At 33.6% G+C, this 26,519-nt stretch overlaps 1 protein-coding gene across 1 annotated transcript in view; it reads left to right on the top strand.

Annotated features, from left to right (window-relative positions):
• LOC129800386 (ankyrin repeat domain-containing protein SOWAHB) overlaps nt 1–17,546 on the top strand; it is a 35,021-nt gene extending 17,475 nt beyond the window's left edge. The window contains exons 3-4 of the mRNA XM_055844727.1: nt 15,038–15,073; nt 15,142–17,546. Of these exons, the coding sequence (XP_055700702.1) occupies nt 15,038–15,073; nt 15,142–15,291 (186 nt within the window). The 3' untranslated portion in view covers nt 15,292–17,546. The remainder of the gene's footprint in view (nt 1–15,037; nt 15,074–15,141) is intronic.
• Nucleotides 17,547–26,519: the final 8,973 nt, after the last annotated feature.

Genomic DNA, 26,519 nt, shown 5'->3' with positions numbered 1-26,519 from the left:
TACTACAAAATTGGCAGTATTTGCGATAAGTTGCGACAATGTACAACATTTTAGATGGCTACTTAACTTCTTTAATTAGTCACTCACCGATCGAATTGATGTTTTAATTATTCTGTATATCTTCCTTCTTGTCACTTGATTAATTAAAAGCGATGCCGAAGCACTGATTGCCACACCTCACTATCTCTAATGAATTTATATCATTCGTTTATACCTTCCTTCCTTTTTTTTGTATTTCACTGGCCTCCAACCAAACTCCAATTCAAGTGTTTTTCATTTTGTGGGTTAACAATTTTTTATTTTGCCATCAAATTACAAGGAGTAAAAAAAAATTAGTGACAAGAAAATGTCGAGAAAATTTTAGTCAGCAAAAAGGCAAAGAAAAAAAGGGGGAAAGAGATCCGAAATACCCTTTTAACCATTTTTTCCTGCTCTTCAACTTTTGTGGCTTGTTCAACCGATGAATGGGAAAGATAATGAGAACAGCATCCGGAATGCCCTGGAGGAAGTGGCCTCTGTTTTCAATAGACCCTACGCTAATAACATAGAGATATTCTAGTGCAAAAAAAAAATGAGAGGAGCTCTTTGAACAGAAAATTTTAATTCCTATCTCGAAATATTCAAGTGGCAAATTATAATAATAGCCCATTAAAAAATGTTGCTCTATAAAATTTCTTCTGGCGCTTCTGCAATCGAAATTCCCTTTTTTTAATTTCTGGAATCTCTTCTGAAAAATTCCAAGATGCAGAAAAACGCCCTACAAAATAGAATAAAACTTTTCCAAAGGGATAAGCAAAAAAAACTGAGAGAGTTGAGAAAAAAGCGCAAGTTCAAAAGAACTGCGCGACAACCGTTAAATTTTATAATACACGAAAATTGCTAAAAATTACATTGTAATAGAAATTTGCTTTACAACAACAAAAGCAAAAAAAGTCGTAAAACTGTTGTTCTTGTTTCTTCATCCTCAAGTTGATTCTAATTTTCTTCTCACTTCATAAAACTTAAATTATCCATCTTGAAAAATTGATGTTTTTCATTCTTTTTACTTGTTATTGTTTTTTTTTCTTAGGGGTTCAATCTTCTGCCGTTTTGCTCTTTTCGGAGATTTTATGTGTTCCCTAATTGTGATTTTGTGGTTGATGAAGGGTAATTTTGGCAATTTTCCTACCACATGTTCAGCCAACTGTTTTAAGTGTTTATGAAGATAATTTTGCTAAATTTCATTTATTTTAATTTATTATGGTTTAAATTTAATTTTTGGTGGCTGAATAACGACAAAATATTAATAAAAATCTCTGATTGAAAATAATAGATTTGACACCTGTCAATATGACAGGGGCTGTCACTTTTAAATTTTTGTTGAATGTTCTATCATGATTTTTTAACTCAAATGGGTCAAATTAACATGGTTGAGTCTAAAAATATATATATGGAAAATACCTGACAATTAAAATGACTCAACTTAACAAACTGTCAACGTGACAGCAGCTGTCAGACTATTACGATTGGCAATTTTTATATCTTTATATTGACGCAGATTTATATGTGTAATTTTCTAGTGGGTAAATTTTCAACCACTTATTTCTAGTCTGTCATTCATTATTTTTATTAATTTATTGTTGATATGTCACTGTTCGTTAAGTCCAACGAAATTTCAAGATCACCGGACATAAAAAAAATTAACAGATACTTGTCAACTGTAATTTAAAGCAGTCGAAGAATAGGCCTATAATAATATAACTTCATTCAGAGGAATTTCTAATAATGTAATATGAATTTGTAATACTATGCGCTGCTATGTATTAGATAGCTGTCACTTTGACAGGAAATGTTATTAACATTAAGTCATTATAACAGGCCTGAGCTAAAGGAAAAGCCGAAGTGAATTTGGTGGTGCCTGTTGGTATTATTCGAAATGCCGCGAAAATTCTCGTAGAGAAAATGAGAGGTTTTTAATGTGAAAATTGTTTAATTCCTTAGAGTTAAGTCATTTTCACAAGAAAATCCTTTTAATAATTTAGTTGAATACAGTTATCTGAGTTAATTGTAAATTATTGTCAATATTACAACAAAAGCATTGGGATGAAATTTTGAGCTGGAAGACTCATATTCTTTTGAGCTGTCCCAAAATTCAGGATGAGTTTGAGTAAAACCCTTTTGTACAACACTATTTTGGTTAATAAGGAATGCAAAAGTACATATTACAAGAAGGGACACGACCTGCTAATAAAGACAAAATAGAGAAGAAAATATTTTGTCGCATTTCAGATGTTTTTTTGCAATCGCAGCGCCGCCAGACGTTTGTCAAGTGAGTTTTTTGTATCTTTATCTCTTTCTCACAGTTGAATTGCGCGCGATTTAAGAACTTTCCATTTGAAGTGATATTTGCATTTAATTTCTTTGTATTTTTGCAAGATTCAAGTAAAAGGGTGTGTAGTGAACAGCTATCCGTCTTCCGACAAAGATGTCAAGAAGACAATTTCTTTCTATATGAGTTTTTATGTCTGTTATGTCTTTTTGGCGCAGAAATATTTATCATGGCACCGTGAATGAGCGGGATTAGTGTTACCAGTATGGCTATCTGTAATTTCCATTAAAATTATCAACACAAAATTTCCGATATTACACGACTTTTAACAAGCACAGGTCTGCATTAGAATTATTTTCGTGTATATTTAACACTTAGCATTAACGTCATAATTTTAATCGAATGTCATTCCTTTTGAATTTTTGGATTATTTGTCAGTATACTTGACAGCTGTCAATGTGACAGTTATTGTTATAAGAAATTGCAATATCATGATTATAGTTTTCGAATTCTAAAATTATTTGACATTTTTTACCAAGTGTTTTTGATGTAATTTTAATCAAATCTGTTTGTTTTGAAATTTTATTACTACTCAGTAGAGAATATTTGACACCTGTCAGTGTCAAAATCTCTGTTACAGCAAGTTACTTGGTTATTTTGACAATTTTCCCATTTTTTGACATTGTTATATTAGGTTTTCTTGAAACTATGTTATTCGTGATTTAATTTTTATTTCATTATGGATCGTAAATTTGACATATGTCAATGTGACAGTAACTGTCAAGGAAGATCAAAATTTCGACATTACTTTTAGGTTTTACCCTTGCAGTCATCCTTAGGTGATAGATTTACTATTAGATTAGTCTACATAATCAAGTTTCTGATTAGGTGACGGCAACATAGAGAAAATTGAAATGTGCCGCTGTGTTGTGTATTTTTTGTGTTATTGAAAGCATATAATGTGCAAGAATGGGAGAGAGCAAAAAAAAAAGAATGTTTGAATGTCGTGTTAACATTGATTACTTAATCGATGTTACAATAATTTGGTTAGTTGTGAATTGCTGTTTCTACTGTTTTTTTTTTACTTGCCTCGACGTTTGTTCCACATCTTGTTGTCCTGATTATTAACACAAAACTTTACAAGAGAATAAAATTGCTGAGCTATATTGTTAGGAGGAAAATGGAGGGATAAGACGGCAATTTGTGTATCAAATTGATCCACATTCTCACGACGACGTAGATATTTCTTTCTGAAGAAATATTCTGAATTGATGTTCTCATCTGGATGTTGTATTAATATTTTGGTTGCTGACACGTGCCAAATTTTACGATTCAGTCAACATTTCAGCAAGATTTCCCCGCAAGTTAGTAATAAATGACGGGCAACAGTAATTAATTGAGATTAGTTTGAGAGCACTTTTATGACTCTCGAACTCATGGTGATTTTTTTACAGCCCTAATTACATATATCAAGAGGTGTAATTAAATTCACAACCCCATTGAATTTGAGTGTGCAAAAATAAAAATGACTAATTTATGACGAAATGTCTTGTAAATATCACAAAAGGTCAACATTATAACTAATTAAGAAACTCCCTCTGTGTTCCTGAATCTTCAATGGTTGGCCAAGAATTTATTATCTCCAAGTGGTTGAGCTTTTTAAAGGGGAGCTATGTCTTCCAATTAGGGTAGGATTTTGTGTGCTTTTTGGTGTGTGCACAATAAAAGTTCTTGGTGGAAATAAAATTTAATTTAATTGCAATGTATATTTGGATTACAACTAAAACTTTTCTCTCTAAAGCTTTTTTATGAGACTATTTTGAGAGAGGTCTCAGAAGTGAATTTTACCTTTTTGGTGCTTGAGTGGCCAAAAAAGCTCAATATGCTCTTCTATACCTGATGGGGATGATTATGGTGTGGAAGGAAAGACATTGGTGGATAAAATGGAGAAAATGAAGCATATAATACAAGTGAGCAGAATGCTAGGATGTCATTAAGCTCTACATACATCCCGGGGCGGTTTACGTAACAACACCTCCAAGTCCTTTTATATACCTTTTGTACTCTCCATTCTGATCTCACGAGTTTCAGTGATACTGACTGGGTATACATGAAGGTTCTCAGTGGTTGAGAATGAAGCAGGACGATATTTTATCTACTGAAAACCTTTCGTAATATTGAGGACAAGGGGCGACAAGCTCGACAGGTTGAAGATTCGTCGTCTTTTAAATTAAATTAGGGGAAAGTTCCCATGCTTGATACTGTAAAATGATTTCCAAGGTTTGTGATTATTTTCTGAGTATCACACAAACCGAAGCGATTCTTCCACTATGACAAAAAAAAATGTCTCACTTATTAGGTTCAAAATCCCACCTCAAATAGTTCCTGAAAAATTTTAGATTTTCTTCAAGAAGAAAATGGAAATTCAGTGGCGATTTTTATACAAGTTGGGTCCGGGGCCTTCCTGTATAATAATTCATTCGACAATTCGGAGGCCCATTTTCACTGTAAAAATTTCACCGGATACAAAAAAATGCACATCAATATTTAGACGGAACTCTAATATATCTGCTTAAATCGTTTGTACAACTGGTTATGAGTTTTAAAATTACTTTTATCTAATTTTTCTAAGCCATGTTTTTATGACATTAGGACGCTAGCGAAAACCATTTTTTCACTTTGAGTCCATGAAAATGTTACTCTGCAACCTTAAAATGAAGGCTATGTCAATTGTGAATAAAATTGGAGGATTACAATAGGTCTAATTATGAAAGAATAACATGTAATGATAGAGTTGCCATATTTAAATTATCATTCATGAACCCTTCTTAAAATATAGGATGGACACAGGTAGAATTTATGAATTTGTCACCACCATCAAAAACAGTGTCCCCAAGTAAAAATATTTTTACATAAATATTAATACTGATGAACCCTCTATGTGCCTATGATAGTAGTTGTCCTGAACAGCGACTTTAATTAAGAAATACAGTAGAGTTCCTCAAATTTGAACATTTGGGGGATATAGATGACATTTCTCACTCCTCAAATTTGAACGATATTTTCAAAAACGTAACGGAATTCATGTGAAATTCACTTTGCCTAAATTAAGATAAATAACTTTGGAGAAGTTTATCAATTGAATTTGTTGTTAAAGAAATAGAATTTGTTGCGGAAGTTACTATAATACGATAATATTGAGGAAAGACCAAATAAATATGGTTCTAATTCATAATCCCCGCAAAACTTTCTTCACATAACCTCAAATTTTACATTTTGAACTCAACCGGCGTTGAAATTTGAGGAGTTCAAATTTGAGGAACTCGACTGTACTTATGAAATATCATGTATCGAAATTACAGTTTTGGACCCATTTTTAATTTTTGCTTCCTGAAACTAGGAAAAAAGAGCTGGGATCCTAATTTTTTTAGGAAATGTGAGGCTTAGGACCAGCTATTAAAATATATTGCTGTGAGTCATAATTATTGTTTAACGTAGGAAAAAAATAGTTATTATCAAGCTTGGATCGTATCAAGCATGGTCACTTTCCCCTATACGTTGTTTAAAAATAACATGAAAATATTGGTTTACCATGGACCTAAAGGGGATTCGAACTCGGGACACTTGCATCATAGAGCGAGTGCTCTACCACTTGACCCATTTAGTGCCCATGTGGGCTAAATGGCATTCCCTACTTACAAGCTGTTGGGACTAAAGAGAAAACCCTGACTTAAATACTTACTATATCAAAATAAAAACAAAAATATGAAAAAAAGGATATTTAATTGAGACTATTAACCATGAAATCGCGATAAGCCATCACGCAAAATTCCGATACTCGCGGGAGAATTACCGTCACCCATTTGGAAAGCGACACCCCTACGATATACTGACTAATAGAAAAGGACGTCCACACAGCTTCCCTCAAGACGTCAACACCTTAAGTGACGGGTTCTAACTCTAATTGGAACTGTAATAAAATTTCAACGAATCGGGATTTTGACTTTCGGGATTTTGGCTTTCGGAATTTTGGCATTCGAGATTTTGGCTTTCGGGATTTTGGCATTCGGGATTATGGCATTCGGGATTTTGGCATTCTTGATTTTGGCTTTCGGGATTTAGACCGGGACCTATTCCTTTATGGTCTTGTTCTCCAAATGAATTCTTCTAGCCATCTTCACTTTCTTGTGGTAGTACTCCTCTAGTGTCTCGCTAGGCGATGTTTCTCGCTATTGATTGCTATTGCGTTTAATGCTATTGTCCCGAATTCAAATCCCTTTTAAGTCAACAGATTTTTATACAGCTGATTACTTCCCTATAAAGCAGCAGAAATAGTTTTTTTTAATAAAATCCTTAATAAATGTACTCAAATAGGGTAAATTTTGTAAAGTCTGATACATCAGAGATAACACAACTTCATGTATTTGTGTTCTGAAGGCTTCTTGTCTGACTTTTGATGTGTCCGACTTACCAAGTTACCCTATGGCCAGCTTTAGACTTAAGGCTTAGCCCAGTTCCCGGTGTTGTCAAAACCTTAAACAGCAACCGATTTTATTGATTTTTCAAAATGTAATAGGTCATGTGCCCTTAATAATCCAATACTAATTCAACATTTTTCAAAAAATCTTGACTGATGAGAAATTAGAAAAGTTAAGCCATATGGCTAAGCCTTAGGTCTGAAGCCCGTATAAGGCCGGCTTCAGACCTAAGGCTTGGCCCAGTTCCCGGTGATCTCAAAATTCAAAATAGCATCAAATTGAATTGTTTTTTCATAACGTAGTGTTTCAGTTGCCGATATTGCCCAATCTTAAGTAATAATTTTTCAAAAAATCTAGGTTGATAAGAAAGTAGAAAAGTTAAGCCATATGGCTAAGCTTTAGGTCTGAAGCCCATGTAATACGGACTTTAGACTTTAGGCTTAGTCATATAACTTAACTTTTTTAATTACTTATCAGCCATGACTTTTTTGGAAAATTTCAACATAGAACGGGATTGTTAGGGGTAAATGATCTATTAGATTCTGAAAATCAATAAAAATTAATTGTTGTGTAGAATTTTAAGATCTTCAGATACTGGGCTAAACCTCTTGTTTGAAGACTGTTTAAAAGGTATAAAGTATTTTTACTTTTGCAAATTTTTATTAAATTATTATTTAATTTTTTATTTTAAATCTTGCTTTACGGCACTGAGAAAAAAAAGAGGGTGCGATTAACTTTTTTTCCTCGTAACTTTAACACTTTTTATGTGTAAAAATATACCAACATTTTTTAATGTTAATTTTACACCTTTTTGAGGGTAAAATTAACATGAAAAAAGGGTAACTTTAACCCCTAATACTCTTATGATACATAATATTTACACCGATTTCGGATCAATACTGCAGGGTAAAATAAACATTTCCGGACTTTCCGGAATGTTATTTTAACTTTTTCGGATTTCTCTCAGTTTGTGCATATCTCTAACGCTAAGTTTTGCACCTTCATATTTTGTCTCTTTAATTTTAATAAGAAATTTTCTATAAACCCCTTGACATATTCGCTTGGATTTTTGGGCTGAAGTGTACTTTGTGAAAGATCGTAAGGAAAGTGGTTTTAGTTTGACAGTTATTTCTGTTGAACAAGATCTTCATTATTCCTCAAAAGGACAAAATAACTATTTGTCAATTGTCCCTATAAATCCAAAACAGGTGAAAACTGTGCTCTTCTGTATCTTTTGAGTTGTTTGGGGATGTATTGCGCAGGAGATGCAAGTTGATCACCGTCATAGCTAAAATCTCCGGTGAGTTTGGGTGGTTTTTGGGGTGACTGGGGAAAAGGGGAGTAAGGGGTGGGTTTTGTGATGAAATTCCGGATGGTGCTAGTGGATGACGCCCACTTGAAATTGGAGACTCAATGCTAGAGGGAAGTTGACACGGATGATGAGGTATCGTCGTTGGTGGATGTTGTGCATTTAATAAGATTCACATTCACTCAGGCGTCCTCTTGCTACTAATTCAAACCCTTCGCTATTTTGTCGCTCAAACACATCCCTATGATGCACTTTTGGAAGGATGAAATGGGAGTTAGTTGATGTTTGATGGGGGGAACTTTAATCGGAACATAGAGGTACACAACAGGATTTCAAGGGTGGTTGTATACTCTCTGAGGATGGTGCCATTGCCACAAGCCTCAGCAAAAGAGAGGAGATGCGAAGGAACATAGAGTGAATCTCTAATGAAACATGGTACATCATTAATATCTGGAGAATTTCACCTGCAAAGGAGGAAGACTTTTGTCGTGAATGATGGGGATGGAGATGCTATGTTGTGTGTGATCTTCTGCGCCAGGAAAATTGGCAAATGTTTTCCTTCCTGTCTATTCAATTTCATTCACTTTTATGGGAACCTTCGGGATTTCTCTTGTACACTTTTTTCAATCGATATTTTTCGTAGATGTAGCATTTGTCTTGCTAAATAAGCTCCACCCAAACATACTTTAAGGACACACCCCTTTCAGAAAGGCTTACAAAAATCACGATTGAAAAATTTTTAATGTTATTTGCTCGCATTCCACATTAGCAACAATATATCATTCATTATTCAAATACTATTTTTATCAGAATCTAAGCACAAAAAACCCCGCCCATTAAAAAATAGGCCCCTCCCTATATTAGTCAAATTTAGTATTGCTCAATTTTCTTACTCAAAATCTATTTCAAAGCAAACTATTTTGCTTAAATAAAGCAAAGTGTTTAATATTAAATGAGATTTACCAACAAAAAGAAAACATCTCGATCTCACATGAGATTATATTCTTGTTAACAACACTGTTTTGTTGTTTGATGACAACAACTCTAAGGCCAGTCCATGGGTGTATTATAATAACATCTAAGGAGAGAGAAAAAAAAAGACCTGGGAAGAAATTAATTTGAAGAAATCACAAACTAATCGAAAAATTGATCGAGTGATGGTGTGTAAAAATCGCTTTCTCATTGTTAAAATCATTTGTCTATTTGAATCTCCCATTGATCCACCCAATAATTCTTTCAACTAAAATTTTTTTTATGCTTCCACTTCATCTATCACAAGAGATTCCCCTGTAGCACTAGAGGCTAAAGATGAGGCCAATATATTTAATAATAAGATTTGATTCATTCAGAGTCGCTGCCAGAGGTCGAGATTTCATATTGCGATAGTTCAATCATTAAATCAGAAACTTACGGCTATGATTGTCATATTTTGGATGATTATTTTTTTGTTCAAGTGTTGCTTGAAATTTTCCTTGAAGTGTAAGTTATGTGTCAGTTAAAACCAGCTGTGTGAATTTTGCAAATCCCTGTCGATGTTAAATGACTAATGGTGCTATTACAATGGAAAATGCTTTAAGAATTCTGAAAGACATGTGCTAATATTACAACTCTCTTTAGTATAAATGGGTTTAAATATTTAGTACATATAAGTGCTAAAAAAATCTTATAGAACTTAATATATCAACGAATTAATGCACAAAGTAAAAATACGAAAAAAAGACTTAGTACTCAATATTTAGAACAGATATGTTCTAAATCAACTTAAGTAGAAAGATCTGTTATTTACGTAACTTGTAACGATATGGAGCACGTAGCTATCACATTGGCAATAATAAAGAAAAAATAAATAAATTATAAACGGATCTAATTTTTATTTAGGGTAAAGTGATATAATTTGGAATTAGTGTTACAATTTGGACAATTCGCCGGTACAAGTTGGACATGGCTTTTTCTTGATAAATACAGTATAAAATTTGTTTTTAAGCACAAGGAACCAAATTATAAAACTAAAGCATTAAAAATATACAAATAAAAATGATGTACTAAATTTATCAAGACAAAAAGCCCTGTCCAAATTGTACCATTGTCCAACTTGTACCACTGTCCTGTCCAACTTGTACCACTTTACCCTATTATTAAGAAATTCATTAGAATGGAAAAACAGTTTTTATTAGATGCAGTGATGACGTTTTAGTACATGCATCTACTAAATAGATCTTCAAAAACCAGAAATTTTAAGAAACCTGGATGGTGAACGTATTGTAATGAAAATATTCAATATATATCAAAGATATCAATTTAATGCACACACATTTTATTTAGTACATGCATGTACTAAAGCAATTGCTGGCAGAAATTTTTAATCATTGCGTTAAATGTTTGAAATCTAAGAATGACACTTATAAAAATGATCGGGCTAATAAACTTTTAGCACACACTTGTTCTAAATCCTTTTTTTTATAGAAAAAATTAATCTTTTCTATCGATTATTACAATTCCAGAAAAACATAAAAAAATATTTGAAATATATGCTATAACTATTTTTTACAATATCAGAGTCGCTTTATATTTGTTCAGGTTCGTTTTAAAAATATCTGCATAGTTTTTAGTACACAGCAAGAGAAATGTAAAGTATGCACATTGGGAAGAAAAGTTAATGCATGATCCTAAATTATTTTATATTCCTTTATTATTTTTCAAAGTAATAGCCCCATTAGTTAATTGATTATTCGTCTACTTTGCAATTTCTTCACTTCAGCACAAATGCCATGAATGCAAAACGATCCAATTGCAATACACAGTATGCGAAAATCGTGAGCAATTGTCTCTCAAAAATTCCCCATTTAGCAGTCAAGTTGCGACATAAATACAAAACAGCGTGAATTAAGTGTGATTTGGTGTCCGGAAATTGTTTGATATTCCTGTGAATGAATCACTTTTGGATCGAGATGATTGGACTTCTTTCGCTCGTGTCCTTCTCACGGGGTCCATGAGTGATGAAGTGCTAGAGTGTTTGGCAGGAGGGATTGAATCAATAAAAAAAAGACGAGATAGAGGCCAAGACACAAATTATAAATCCATTGAGCGATTAATCAATCATGGTTGCGTCTATGTGTCTATGGCGGGTGTGTACCTAGAGTCGTCATCATCATTGTTTCACACACAATATGAACGCCAAGAGCCGTCCAGAGAGCCGCGATGGTGACACGATAAACTCCCAGTGGGTGAGTGGCGTTCCGACTGACAACGTGCCAAGACAATTGCCAAGAGGGAGATGCGTGGACTTTTTTGGGCAGTTCATCGCCTGGCCAGTGACTCGTCATATTTTCCCGCCACTTCTCACCCAGATTCATATTACGAATAGTTAAAGAAAAAAGAAATAGGGGATGGGTTAAACCAAGTGTCTTTAAATGACTAAAAAATAGAAATTTAAAAAATCATATTTCAGGGCATTTTACATTTTGAACGACTGAGTGACATTTGGTTGACTGCTTTTTCATTAACATAACTGGAAGATAAACGATTTGACATAGCGACTTGAGATCTTCAATGACCCTCCCTTGTTGAAATTACTCTAATGATATAATTTCATTTTCTTCTCCATCAGCCTCTTTATTTATTTAGGGTCGAAGGAACACCTCTTCGACAGGGAACCCCTATTGACACTTTTGTCAAAATCCAGAAATTTATTTAAAGTATCTAATAAAATGTAAATAATACGACGTTTTTTCCTTAGTCTACGTTTTCTTATAAGTATAGATAGATGTTCAACTTCCTCATTCCAAATGTTACGGAGTATGGTGTCAATAAGTCCTGATACGACTTCTTAAAGTGTCAATAGGTGTTCCTTTCACTCGAACTTAGCAGAGAGAGCAGTATATAATCAGTTGATTTTGAGCTGAATATGTCTCGAATGACTCCTTACCGTTTAAGAGGTCGTAAGTGTTTTGGTAGGATTTTGAAAATCTAAATGTTCGAGTTTTCTGGCGTTACGCTACTTATCCGTTTGTTCGGCCGTTACCACGCCTAAAGGCCAAACGGTTATAGATAGAGACTTGGGACCTTCAGAGGACCCCTCCCTAAGTAGACCCTGGATCCATTATCATGCCCCTGATTTTCCCTCACCTCTTCTCTTCCTTTCCAAAATCTCGTTTTTTGGGATTGCTCGAAAACGCGTCTAGAGATTTTTCTACTGCTCGAACTCCACGGAGTGATCACTATACAGCTCTAGAGGCCAAACGGTTAGAGATAGCGACTTGGAACCTAAGGGACCCCCTCCCCCGATAAGTCGAATCAAGAATCGTTAACTTACCCTCCAAAACCATGTTTTTTAAGATTGCTCGAAGACGCATCGTGCAATTTTTTTTTCATTTTTGGATATGTTTTAGAGATTTCTCAGGCAGATAATTGACCATGTGCGAAAATACCATTTAATCATTCCGAATACCGATTTTTCAAGGTCAAAGGTTAAAAAAACAGCTCTAGAGCAGAGGTGTGCAAGAACCGTTCGAAACCGAACAAACGCCAAATGAAACTTGTACGTCAATCAATGGTCAAAACGCTACCTGAACAAACTTATTTTAACGTTTATTCGGTTTCAACGGTTTTTGAACACCTATGCTCTAGAGAGCGCATTAATTAGGGAAATGGGGACATGTTTGGGCTCGTTGGAAAGTTCTTGGAATTCACGGCAAAACTAAACCAGCTCCAATCGGTTTTGAACTGATAATGAATCGTTTCATAACCGATAACTGATTTTTATTCGAAATCCAATTATATTAGTCTTAAGTTATTTTGGGCAATGTTTTGAGTAAGTTATAAATCCATTTAAATCGGTTGTGAAACGCTATTGAACCGGTTATGGACCGATAAGTAATTTTTGTCCGAAAATCAATTTTAGTTGCTCTTAAAATTATTTACAAATCGGTTTAAACCGGTTAAAAAGCGGTAAATGATGCGCAAGTACTTTTATAGCATATAAGACACGAGTTCGAGCATTTTGCAAAGCCTGGGACGCTCTGCCACCTCTTTTCATTTTTGGATAGGTTTTTGAGATTAGGGTAAACGACCTAATTCAAAACCATTTCCAGATGCTTTAACTTTGACAGAAGATTCAACACATTCAGTTCATATTTTTTCTTAAGAGAATTATATAAATTTTCTTCTTGACTCTTCTCGAATGTTACTGTTTAGTGAAAATTCTTCAGATATAATTTGAAAACTTCTTAAATACGAGAAAAATACACGAGTGTAAAATGCTTCTATTGGTAACATATTAATCCAAATGGAGACAAGGGAAAGTTTCTAATTGGAGACAAACAGTGTAAGTGAAACCGCGACGAAGGTCTTCCAAAACCTTGTTGAGTTGCTCCTGAGTGCAGGATTTGCTCTTATTCCTGGTCTTTTCTCTTTTCCCATCTAAAACAATAAGAAAATCTCTCCAAAAAAAAATCATATTTCCGGGGTTTCATATTGAAGCATTTTCAGACACTTCAGAAAAGCCCTTTTTGTTCACGAAATAGGTAATGATTTCATTTGAAAACTTCACGTACCATTAAAAATAAAGATTAGCACTTTATTTAACTAATATTAGCCAGAAATATGACATAAATGTTAAACAAAACGAATAAAGAACAGTCACCTCATTGTGTTTTTCATTGGAAAACATGGTTGATCGATGAAAAATTCGATGGTGAAAAGGTACACTTCTAATTTTTCTGAGAAATTAACAAATTAAAATTTGTGAATATGAATGGATTTTCGCTTTATTTGGAGCAAAATTAACTAAATAATGAAACTGCGGTATAGAAAATATTATAAATATAATAATTTAGTATTGTATTTATCATGAAAACAATGACGTTTCCATTTAAATTAACGAAAAATTTCCATTTGGAGCACGTTTTGAATTAGCCTAATTTACCCTATCCAGGCGGACGTTTCGATCATATATTTAAATGCCGTTGAATCTTGAATCATTCCTGATAACGCTTTTTCAATGGCAAAAGTTTCAAAGGCTAAAGCGTATTTCCGCTTGGAATCAGATCTAATCGGTAATAAACCGATAATGAACCGATTCATAACCAACAAATAATTTTTATCGGAAAATCAATTGTAAGATTCCTAAACTATTTTTGGAGAACTTTTGAGTGATTTATGAATCGGTTTAAATCGGTTAAGAACCAGTAAACCGTAAATGATGCGAAAGTACTTCTCAAGCATAGCATCTAAGTCACGAGTTCGAGAACTACACAAATCTTTTAGAATCCCTTTTTTTAAGGTTCTGAAAAATTTGTCCTTTTCCCAAAGATCCTAGGATAAGCTTTATAATAGGGCTTTAAGAAAAAAAAAGCTGAAGGTGAAGAATTAGATTATAAGAAGTATAATTTCTTTCATAGAAAATGTCGAAACATTGATACAATTTTGCCAAGCTCTGAAAATTTGCTCTATTTTATTGAAATTTTCTTTTAAATTTGAGAACGTTCAGATTGACACTTCTTGTGGTATAGTAGTCCTCGTGTTGCTATTGTTGGTCGGCCTCTAATGATGATGATTTGTTGATTCTCCTATTGGACTCTCTTCTCCAATTCCTCCGCCAAACAATGGACTGAACAAATTGGTCAGAAGGCGAAGAGAGGAGTGATCATGTGTAATTGCTTTTTGCATCTCCATCTCTTTCTGATTCCTTGTGTAAATGAAGAATAACATTGATGGGTGTGAGAATGAAATAAAAATTTGCTGGAAGGAAATCCGATGAGAAAATCCATTCATCACCTCAAATTCACTGTGATTTTTATGGCGAAAAATTATTGCTCCCTCTTTATGGCATATATTTTTATTGTTAATCATTTGTTATAAAGTAATTGATTTACAATTTGTTCCTGCATTCAGACGTGGTCTTCAGTATTTGTTCTTATTTCTCTTTTTTTTTATTGTTTTCAGACCGTTGATTCTGAGATAAATGATCAAGAGACTTTGGTAAGTTTTTTTGTTAGTTTGAGTTTATGGGGAAGGGTTGGAATTTTTGAGGTTATTTTATTTTGTAGTTGTCTGATCCAAAAGCCAAAGAATGGCTTGTTAGTGCTGCCAGATGCAACTATCAGGAACTTTCAAAATTGGCATCGGATCGTCCCTGGCTCGTGAAACTTCGGGTAAGTCTCTTTTTAATTTTTGCCCAATTTTTCAATTTTCAATGAAAGTCATCATCAAATTCAAAAGTATAGAATTTTTGTAGAGAAATTTCCTATATCCTCAAGTGTTTTAAGTGAAATTTCGACATTAACCTAATAATTAAGATCAAATGTCGAGGATCATCTTCATCTTTTGAAGTCAAAGATGAAAATCATTAGTGACAGCTGCAAAATTTTCCATTTACATTTTGTGCACTAATTCATTTTCATGTGACACAGATTATGATGGGAATCTCTTAATTGAAATCTTATATCTCTCTTCACAAAGAAATTATCAACTCTTATTCTTCCTCTCTTCTACGTACAATCTTAATGATTTTGCAGTGTGGATCTAAATTAGAATGAGGAGCAGAAAAAAAGTGTTTTTTTTCATTTGCATGAGAAACAGTTTATTAATTACAATTTCATCTATCTGGTTAATATCATAAATGACTTGACGAAATTTTACTATTTAGGCAAACGTAAGATGAATTAGATTGATGGAGCTTCAGGGAGGGGAGATGGATGGGGAAGTTAAAAAAGTTAAATAGATTTTTTTTTCTATTTACGCCATAAATTTTGATTCAATCTACTTGGAAGTAATAATAATTTCTAAGGCTATAGATGAAATATCGGGTTTTATTTTGATCTCAATCTCAATTGATCGTGCCCCAAAATGAAATTAGTTTTCAAAATATGTTTTCCTAATTGTTTTCTCTCCTCATGTGGACTTTTCAATTGAGTTGTGATGAAAAGGTAATTTTTAGAGCTGTCTCAAGTTATGATATATATCTAGTTTTTTTTTTTGTAACTGAAGTCAAAATGCTCCCAATTTTTGCTCCAGTTGATTGACAAGTAGTTGATGTTTTCCAGTGTAAGAAATTAGTGTTGTGTTTCAATACATAGTGTCCTTCTTGGGAAATTCAAAGACATAAATGGTGTATCAGGATAATTTTCACATGGCCCAGAGGGATTCACAGAAAAAAAACATCCTCAAGTTTTTGTCTTTTGGATGAAAGATGACAAATGTGCAAGAGGCACAGGAAGTGCCTGAGGTCCATGAGAAGAATATTGGGCTGATCGTAAATCACAAACTTGTCCAATGATCCTAATTAGACAATGAGACGCAATCCGACACTGTGGCGCCAAATTGTGGCCAGAGGGTGTTGTAGAAAAATATAAGATTATTCATATTTCAGTTTTTAAGGTTTTTGGCATTATATGATGCTAAATGTATTTTAATATTCAACGAATATACGGGAAAGCCATTGCGATTCTCTGTTATACGTAGAGGAAAATGCCTATGCTTAGTACGATAGCAAGCTTCGTAGTGACTAAATTCTTCCTAAGTTTCTAAAATAATGTAATGAATAAATGTGATTCCGCAATATATTTTATAAACTGGGTTGGGTTACTTTCCCCTAATTTTTAAAATATAGGTGCTATGGTGCATTTATTGAGATATTGAGATTTATAGGAAAAATTTAGCTATTACGACGAAGCTTGAAATCGTACAAATCATTGGCATCTTCCCCCGGTATGATTTCTCAGCTTCAAAAGAATTATTCGGAAAAAGAATTAAAAACACTTGACCTTCTCTACTTTCAATTGGAGGTCTTTCCCTTAGGATTCTCCTTTCTCTAGAACCTCTTATTTCTAGGAAGATTATCTAAATTTATTAAACATTGGACTCTAAAAATATTAAGCATTTTTCACCAATAAATCAATTACATTGCTCTAAAATTAGTTAAATACGAATGATCTGCTATCGAGTAATGAAATAGATTGCAAATTGGTTGCCTTTTCCCGAAAAAGTGAAACACATTGAGACAATATCAAGGTCTGTTCTTTCAGTGAAAAAGTCAACTACCCTTTTAATTTTCTTGATGCAATTCTTTTACCAATCATTCACTTTTTTACTTTCCTGTTCAAAATACTTCGGGTAAGTGTGCCAAATTCCGGCCAGCTTACAATTCCGGCCACCTTTTTTGTTCCTTGAATTTCAATAAATTTTTAGTTTTTACATACTCTAGAGATTATACAGTGCAAAAGAATAGCAAAAAATGTAGCTATGACAAACGAGATGACGTGAAAAAGACATTGGAAGAATTCCCGAAGGGCAAGGAACTATGAGAATGAAGGTGGCCGAAATAGGGCACCAAAGCTATGTCTACATTTTTATTAATTTTAAAATGTATTAAGAATGATTTTAGAGTAAATAAAGACGATAAACTGTATAGAAGGTTCCAAACAACGCTCCTTAAGAAGAAGGAATAAAAAAATCAATTTGTATTAAAAATATTACATTTGAAACTTGAGACTTTGGCTCTTGCATGCAACTATGCCGAAAATTGGCACACTTACCCTATACTCGTTCAATATTTGTAAACTAGCCGAATTTATGCTTTATTCCTTGGAAAAATTACTCCATCTGTCCCAAAAAACAGTCATACGTTTTGGTAAAATTATGAGTCTAAAATGGGTGTTTTTATGATAGGAAATCCAATTTGGTTAAACGTTATCGCATAAAAGCTTAAAAATAAAAATTGAGAAGAGTTTTGATAGCCCGGATAGTGCCATCTATCGAGATTTCCTCTGACACTTGCGCGCCAGTGCAGTGAGTTGTCGGCTGTGCGAATTTTGGTAGGTGGAAGTGGGGCATCTTTGAAAATGGGGCACATTTGAAATTGTAGGAAGTTGGGGAACCTTTGGGATTTTTTACCCATTTTACTGCTCGAACTCAAAGAGAGAGCAATTATATAATCCATTTTTTCAACTTGTGACACGGCTAGAGGCCAAACGGTAAGAGATATCGACCTCTGGAGTTCGACGACCCCCTCCCCCTCCCCCATAAGTCAACATTATCTAGGACAGTCTCTTTTTCTTTTTCCACCCACTTCCTCCTCCCCCTCTAAAACCATGTTGTTTGTTTGTTTTGTTTTTTTTTTGTTTTTTTTTTTTTTTTTTTGAAAACGGTGCCTAGGAAACTTTCATTTTCGTATAGTTTTAGGGGTAGTCAATGCGAATATTTCGTCCTTTGACACCTATGTTCGAAAACCTTTTCGATATCGAATTTTCGAAGATCAAAATTTAACCACTTTGTTTATATAAAATTGAGCCTTATCCTGATATAATTTAGGTGCACAACCAGATTAAGAAGCTCAATTACATTACGATATGGCTCAGTTCCACTTAAACATAAGAAAATCCCAATTTCAAGGATGCCCCACTTCCTCCTCTTTGCAGAATATTAAACATGTCCTTTAATAGATCGTTTATTTTCAATAAATTAACTCCAATTAAGTAACTTATTTCTCGGGATAAAAATTTTTCCCAAATGTAGGAATAAGTGGGGTACCTTGCAGTTTGGGAAGCTTCAAAATTGAGCTTTTTCTCCTATTTTTAAATTGAATGGGATCTTACCATGTTTTTTAGCTCCACATATTTATTGTGAAGCTAAATTACATTATAATAACCCTCAGATCCTTTTAAAAATGGGAGAAAAAAGTTCAATTTGAAAGTTGCTTTAATTCAAAGGTGCGTCACTTCCCCTTAAGACTTTTTTTTTGGGATAAAGAGAGTATATTATTTTAAACAAAGGTCCTAAAAATTCTTTCAAAAAGAGGGTTCAAATATTTCTTTATAAAATTTTTAAACGATAATTTACACAATTTCCTTTGAGTTCTCAAAAGTGCCTGAATAATTTCACCGATTTTTGATTGAGAATAATTTACAATTCCTCCATAATTGATATTTTTATTGTAATCCAGCTTAAAACCAGCCCTTGAAACGTATAATAAATTTTTTAAAGTTTTCTGTTGTACACGTTCTCCCCATGTTACGTCGCAAAACTCGCGGTAAATCTTGCCAATTTAAGTTTATCGTAGTTCTTGTAATCTGTAAGCAGTATCACCGTGGTGTCACATATAAGATTAATATTAATATTAAGAAAAGCCGGAGAGAGAGGTATATATATGCACAATTTCAAATGGAATATCACGTGTGTTAGAAAGAGTACACTCTAGTGGATTAATACGATGAGTAAGATATTACTGTTCGTATTAATTGATTTCTGAATCGTATTACAGGCACACGAGCAATTTTCCATGCGTGCCAACTGTGATTCGGTCAGTTTTCGAGCTATGTAGTGCTGCCAACTTCGTACGCAGAGGGGAAATGTGAGAGAGAAGCAAGATAAAACAATTGCAAATCTTTTTTTGCCATTATCGCAGTTCAGAAAGTATTAATCTTAATATTAATCTTATATGTGACATGGTCATCAGTGTGTCAACTATTTGAAAGTTGTTTTTTAGAGCTCCATGTCCCATCCTTGCTTCAAGCAGACCAATACAGCAGGAGTTGTAAACCCGTAAATTTTCAAAATAAAGTACAACTCTCTACTGCTCAGGATAGTTAAGTTTGATTGGTTCAAGTTTTTTTATCGTGTATAACTTACTTTTGTTGCAATGCTCTTTCCCTCAAGTCCTTATAGGGCTACTTCTGTAATTGTGTTACTCTCCCGAAGTATAGGCTTTGAGTGAAAATTTTTTGCTACGTGCGCTGATTTATGAAATATTCATGGAAAATATGTGTTGCTCGTTCAATATAGGACCTTAGAACACCATCTGTAAGAAAGTTGAAGTGAAATTCACTTGAAATCTCAAGTATCTCTTTCATTGAGTTTCTTGTCATCAATACTCGTTTAATATCCTTCCGCTCTTTCAGCAAGTCCTTTAACACTAAAAATTGATCCACCTCTCGAGGAGAGATTTCTTTCACCAAAAGAGACAGAAATTTGAGTGAGAAACACATGTTTTTGTCCAAAAGTTCTCATCTTTTGTACTCTCATCATCACTTTCTTTTGAAGGGAGAGATATGATGGAAAAAAAATCAGAACTATCTTGAAGTGTTTCACAGAAAAAGGGGCGAAGTCAAGTATAAATTACAATTTGAAAAACGGAAAAAGTCTCTCCTTAAAACTACAAACATATGTAATGCAATCTGTAAAATGGTTGAATTGTGTGATAAATGTTTGCCGGCTTTTTTCGATAGAAAGAGAGAGAGAGATACAGTCCCTTCCGAAGAAAGTAATGAAAGAGAACACACTTGACAATATTTACAATAATTGTAATAGTTGCAGTTGAATCTCAACTGCCATATGCATATGAAAGGATGTAACGACATCCCATTAAACATAAACCAACAGCACAGAGCGAGAGACTATACGACAATCATTCGTTTTGGGTTGACTGTTTGTATGCTCAAATGGTCAATTGCCAGTGACTTTATGGGAAAGTTGTTGAACACGCATAAAATGAACAAAGTTTTTGGTTTTGTGGTGAAATATTTTGCAGTTGTTGTGTTTCACCATCCCCTTCAAAAACTTCAAGATCACTTGAGACAATTGCTACATGAATTGGCCACAAAAGTGGATATTACGATTAAAGTTTTGGGAATTAATTGTATGGTTTGTTTTATTGTCACCTTTAGGACGTTTAGAGATTTGATTTGAAATGTTTAAAGTTTATTGTCACCAATTATATGCCTTCGGAAAGAATCGAAAATTGGCCAATTGAGTGTTTGGCCAATTTGTTTCGAATGGTTTCCTTGATACATATCTTCGTAGTTCGTACCGTATCTGTAAATTGTAAGAACTATTTTCAAAATTAACCGAAAATATATATTTTGAAGGATGAGTGGTAGAAAGAGAAAAAACAGATTGATCTGATAGGATATAATATCAAATATTAAAGTCACCCAGGATCGAAAATCGATATCTCTTATTCTATGACCTCGTAGGCCGATAACAGCTAAGTAGATAAAAAAAATTTAAGAAATGAATTATAAGGGGCTTTATTGTTAAGGCATGCAGAATCGGGTTTGGAATTTCAAAGCCTTTGAATTAAATCTAAACTTGATTAAATCGGTTAAGAAATAAGACCTCTAGAATTGTTTAAATTTGACCTTAAAAAACTCAAAATTTCGAATTTTCCAATCATAGGTTTATTGGCGAATGTTCGCCTGGATTATTCTCAAAACATATCCAAAAACCAGGGGCTTTCTTAGAAATATTTGAAATTTATTGATAGTAAAATTTTTAAAAACCGTAAATTTTAAATAATTTTCGAAGATGAAAAATTTCGGACAAGTTTAAAGTTTTCATATAATTCCGATTTTTCAAAGCAAAATGAATTGGATGAGTTGAAATAATAGCATATACAATTTCTGCTCTGAAGTTTTGATGGTAAACAAGGCAATCATTAGAAAACCATCTAAGATTTCATATTAGGGTAAGTGTGCCAAATTTCGGCATAGTTGCATGCAAGCGTCAAAGTCTCAAGTTTGAAATGTAATATTTTAAATTCAAATTTATTTTTTTATTCTTTCTTCTGAAAGAGTGTTGCTTGGAACCTTGTAAAGATTTTACCGTCTTTATTTACTCTAAAATCATTCTTAATATATTTTAAAATGAATAGAAATATAGGCAGAGCTTTGGTGCCCTATTTGCCCTTCGGGAATTCTTCCAATCTCTTTTTCACGTCATTTCATTTGTCGAAGCTACATTTTTTGTTATTCTTTTGCATTGTATAATCTCTAGAGTATGTAAAATCTAAATGTTCATGGAAATTCGAGGAACAAAAAAGGAGGCCGAAATTGCAAGCTGGCCGGAATTTGGCACACTTACCCTAAATCTAAAAACAAAAATTGATCTTAATGGCTTCGGCACACCTTTTAGATCAGGAAAATTTCATGAAGTCGAAATTCGGATCTCTTTCTTTCTTACATGCTTTGAATATGTCTATCTCATTCTATTGTACTCTTCTTCTTCTTTTGAACATCATTCCAAATTCAATTTAGCTCAATCGAATTTACTGTGCGAAAGAATGAGATAGTCATATGGAAAACATGTGAGAAAGAAAGGGTTTCGAATTTCGGCTTCATGAAATTTTCCTGATCTAAAAGGTGTGCCGGAGCCATAAGAATTCAAAATTAAGAAATTCCTAAATTAGATCTTTCCGTACACAACCCCTAAATTTGTACCAAATTTGGACGAAATATTTTTTCACAAGATAAAGTTAAGGGTTGTTATTACAAGAGATTTATTACAAAATTCCAAATTAAAACTCCGAAGAGATCGAACCCTCAAAACAAATAAGAAATAAAATAGCGCCAAAAATAGATAACATCCTCAATAGATCATTGAGAAATTATGAAATGATTATAAATTTCTCCCTGTAAATTGATCCAGAAGAGGGATGAGAGAAAGATCCTGAAAACGAGATCAGAAAAAAATGTCCAAAAAGGGAGGTAAAAAGGCCAGGGAGTATATAGGGAAAAAAATAAAAAAAAGAGGAAAGACAGAACCACACAATAATGACGACAAAGCGACATAATTCATTTGCGAGAGTCACTTCCAATGACTGTAAATGGTTGTGGCCTCATCCCAGAAGAATTCACAGCGTGCCTCTCTTTGCCCCTTGCTCACTCTGCCCTAGCCCCCATTTTAATGCTTGGGCCTCTGTGTGGTTATAACTAAAGTTCTCTCTCTGGGAGAAGGACAAGGAGATCTTCTTGCGTGGCAAGACTCCTGGCGCCAACACTGAAATGTCGATTCCAAAATTCATTCTGACGAGCTGTTGGTTCTGCACCACCATCTCGGAAAAAAAGCAATGCAGAAGCACCCAATGAGGTATTCCTTCTCCTAACAATGTCTTGTAACAACACTTTTGCAAAAATAATAATAATGTACATATTATTTTCAAGAAGAAAAAAAGGAAGAAAATTCCTTTTAAAATTGTATACGTTACTCTTTCTCATCATGCTTCAACTATTTCTGCTACAATCACGCTTTATAAAAACTAAATAATGGCGTAATTGATAGAGAAAAGACTTCATCGCAAGCATTTCTTAAGTGGAATTTTATATTTAATTCAGGATACTGAATTTTTAGAAATGCAATTACATTTGTCAAAAGAATACAGTAGACTCTCTCTCAATTGGGCATTTGGGGCAAAATGTCATCCGGTTTATCGATAGATTTGGGCGTCAAAGCCTTTTTAAATTTCACAAAAAGCGCTCAATTATAAAGAATCACGGTAAAATAGCAAGAACTACAGCGAATTTGAGCAAATTAGCTTCATAATTAAACGTGAAAATTGTCAACAAAATTTTCCGCCCGATTCCAAAAGAGCCGATTGAGCGAGAGTCTACTGTACCTCATATAATTTAAAATTGTCAAAAGTCTGATAAAATAACTAATGGGTTAATTGGAATTAAAGAACTTTTAAAGAAACATCAAAAAACTCTCTTGATTCTTAACCAAAAGTGGTTTTGGCATAATATTTTCAAACCGTGCGCAGTAAATATTGGTTTCAGAAATATTTAATTTCGTTTTTAAGTACCAAAAACTATTTCTATGAATTTTTCCAAGAAATTGAAGAAAATTAGTAGACCGATATGAAATATCTTATCTCAAAATTCTTCAATTTAGATACTGTGACCTCTTTTATTAGGATTCTAATTTGAAGATTCATAAAATCAAAATTTTCATCCCCTTGTTCTTAAATGTATTACCTCTATATAGCTGTTATACGCACTCAAATCTAAATTGATTTTTTTTTTTGGAATATTAAAGAGAGGATGAAATATGAAAAACAGTGCGATAGAAATATGCGGTGCCGGCAAAAATACCGAAAGTAAAAATCCAAACGTCAAAATCCCGAAAAGTCAAAATCCAGAAGAGACAAAATTCCGAAATTTGTCGAAATCTCGAAATCTCGAAATCCAAAATGTGAAATAGGTCAAAATCCCAAAGAGCCAAAATTCCGAATGGGTCGAAATCTCGAAAACCAACATCCCGAAGAGCCAAAATTCCGTTCGGGTCGAAATCTCGAAATCCAAAATCCCGAATGGATTGCAATCTCGAATAGGTCAAAATTCCGAAAACCGAAAATTTGGAAAGCCAAAATTCCGGAAGCCAAAATTCCAAAATCCAAAATCCCGAACACCAAAATCTGGAAAGCCAAAATGCCGAATGCCAAAATCCTGAAAGCCAAAATCCTGAAAGCCAAAATCCCGGATGACAAAATCCCGAAAGCCAAAATCCCGAATGCCAAAATCCCGAATGCCAAAATCCCGAAAGCCAAAATTCCGAGTGCCAAAATCCCGAAAGCCAAAATCCCGAATGCCAAAATCCCCAAAGCCAAAAACCCGAATGACAAAATCCCGAAAGCCAAAATCAAGAATGCCAAAATCCCGAAAGCCAAAATTCCAAAATCCAAAATCCCGACCACCAAAATCGTGAAAAGCAAAAATTCCGAATGGGCAAACATCCCCATCTCAAAAAGCCAAAATCTTGAATTGAAGAATATCAAAATCCTGACAGGGACGAAATTATTCAGAGGATAATGTGTGGAATAATTTCCCAAAACATGAAAACGTTTTTAAGAATTCGGGATACTGGCCTATTCGAGATTTTGGAGTTCGGGATTTCGGTTTTCGAGACCTTGGCTTTCGGGATTGTAACCGGGACCCAGAAATATGAATGACATTTGAGTGAGAAAAGGCTCAAAATTTTGATTTTATGAAATTTTCCTGATATAAAATGTATGCCGAAGCTATAGCCTTTCTAATTTCATTTCGAAATTCTTAAAATCCGGAATTTAAACTATTTTATTTAGTTCCAAACTAGGGGTCTTAACCACTAAAATGGGACAGAAAGGAACTTATATTCATGGATAAAAAGGATCTTATTGTGAATTTATATAGATCACGTAAATAAATTTGTTTAAAGACAAAAAATAAATTGTAATATTCTGAAATTCGGAATTTAAATTTTTCATGACAATTGTTCGATTTCATTTATTGTCAAATACTCACTCAGTTCTGAAATTTAGTAAAATTAATACTAATGATCCGGAATTTGTTAGAAGGTCTTGTACTCAACCTATTTTATCGGTTAGCCAGTAAACCCAATTCCAAGAACAATTTTGGGACTAAAATTCCAATTTTTGATACTTTGTAAAATTTTTCAATCAAACTTTTTGATACTGTTTTTCCCATAAAATAATTTAATTTAGTCCTAAATTTTTAGACAAAGAAACCTTGATTTTATAATTTTTAAGATACCAGAATGATATTGTCCTATTTTAAGTCGAAGGTTAATGGGTATTCAGTTTAATATTAAAAGAGTCCCAAGTACCATTGGAAAGAACTTTAATATTTCTATTTAGGGTATCTATATTTTCAAATTTTATTTGACTTTCATCCTTAAAATTATCTCTGTTTCGCTTTTAGATTTTGCTAACACCTTTCTAAATGGTTCCATTTTAAAACTAAATATAATATATAAAATCTTTAATTAAAAAATTATTTAGGTTAAGCTTGCAATCAATAGCCCGTAACATCACTGATAAATGTTATTAAATTGTTAATGTGGTAATCCAATGAAATATAAATTAAGGCAGAATAAGGGGGCTCAAATTTAAAAGTGAGAAGGGGCTAAAATGGTAACATATTGATGCAAACCATATAAAACACTTGAATTTACTTTTCCACCATCCACCCACCCCTCATATGCCATATCCAAACCCCATGTTTTGGAAGCAGAATATTTTCATGAATGGCGATTGAAAATGTAATTTGTAATTTCAATAAATAATCATATTAAGTATAATATACAATGCATGGAAACTCATTGCAAAATTGGTTACATTAAAAACATTTGGTGTTTTGTGTGACAATTTACAATTTTAACCATTGCTGAAGAGTAGTGAAGGTTGGGAGGGGGGTGAGGAGGAGAGACACAATGGGCAAAGTGGGATAGGAGGTGGGTGCAGCATCAGAGTCATAGGCAGAAAACATATAATTCAGAGATTTGAAAATTTAATCCTCTAGTGCAAAACAAAATGCTAATTTATTAGTCAGATGACATCGAAACTATTTAAAACATGCTACTATAAGCGATATAACACATTTTAAATACGCGCAGGGCGGTTATAATAATAAATTTGCATGTGTGATTGCAATATATACCTTTTTGGGCATTAAAATGGGTTGGAGGAAAATATATGTAGCACACACAGGCAGCGACACAAACAATTTCGCCAAGAGTGAGTCAAAACTGAAAATTTACATTAAGTACACTTGTCTTGACATCGCCAAATGACAAATTGAATGTTGAGAGAGCAACATCAGGCGCGAGAATTGAGCTAAAAAGAGGGTGGTTAGGGGACAGAAACCCGTGATAAGCTTAT

The sequence above is a fragment of the Phlebotomus papatasi genome, chromosome 2, assembly GCF_024763615.1.
Source record: "Phlebotomus papatasi isolate M1 chromosome 2, Ppap_2.1, whole genome shotgun sequence".
In the NCBI taxonomy this organism is placed as follows: domain Eukaryota; kingdom Metazoa; phylum Arthropoda; class Insecta; order Diptera; family Psychodidae; genus Phlebotomus; species Phlebotomus papatasi.
The sequence above is the reverse complement of the archived record's forward strand: the minus strand, read 5'-3'. Positions and strand labels throughout refer to the sequence as shown.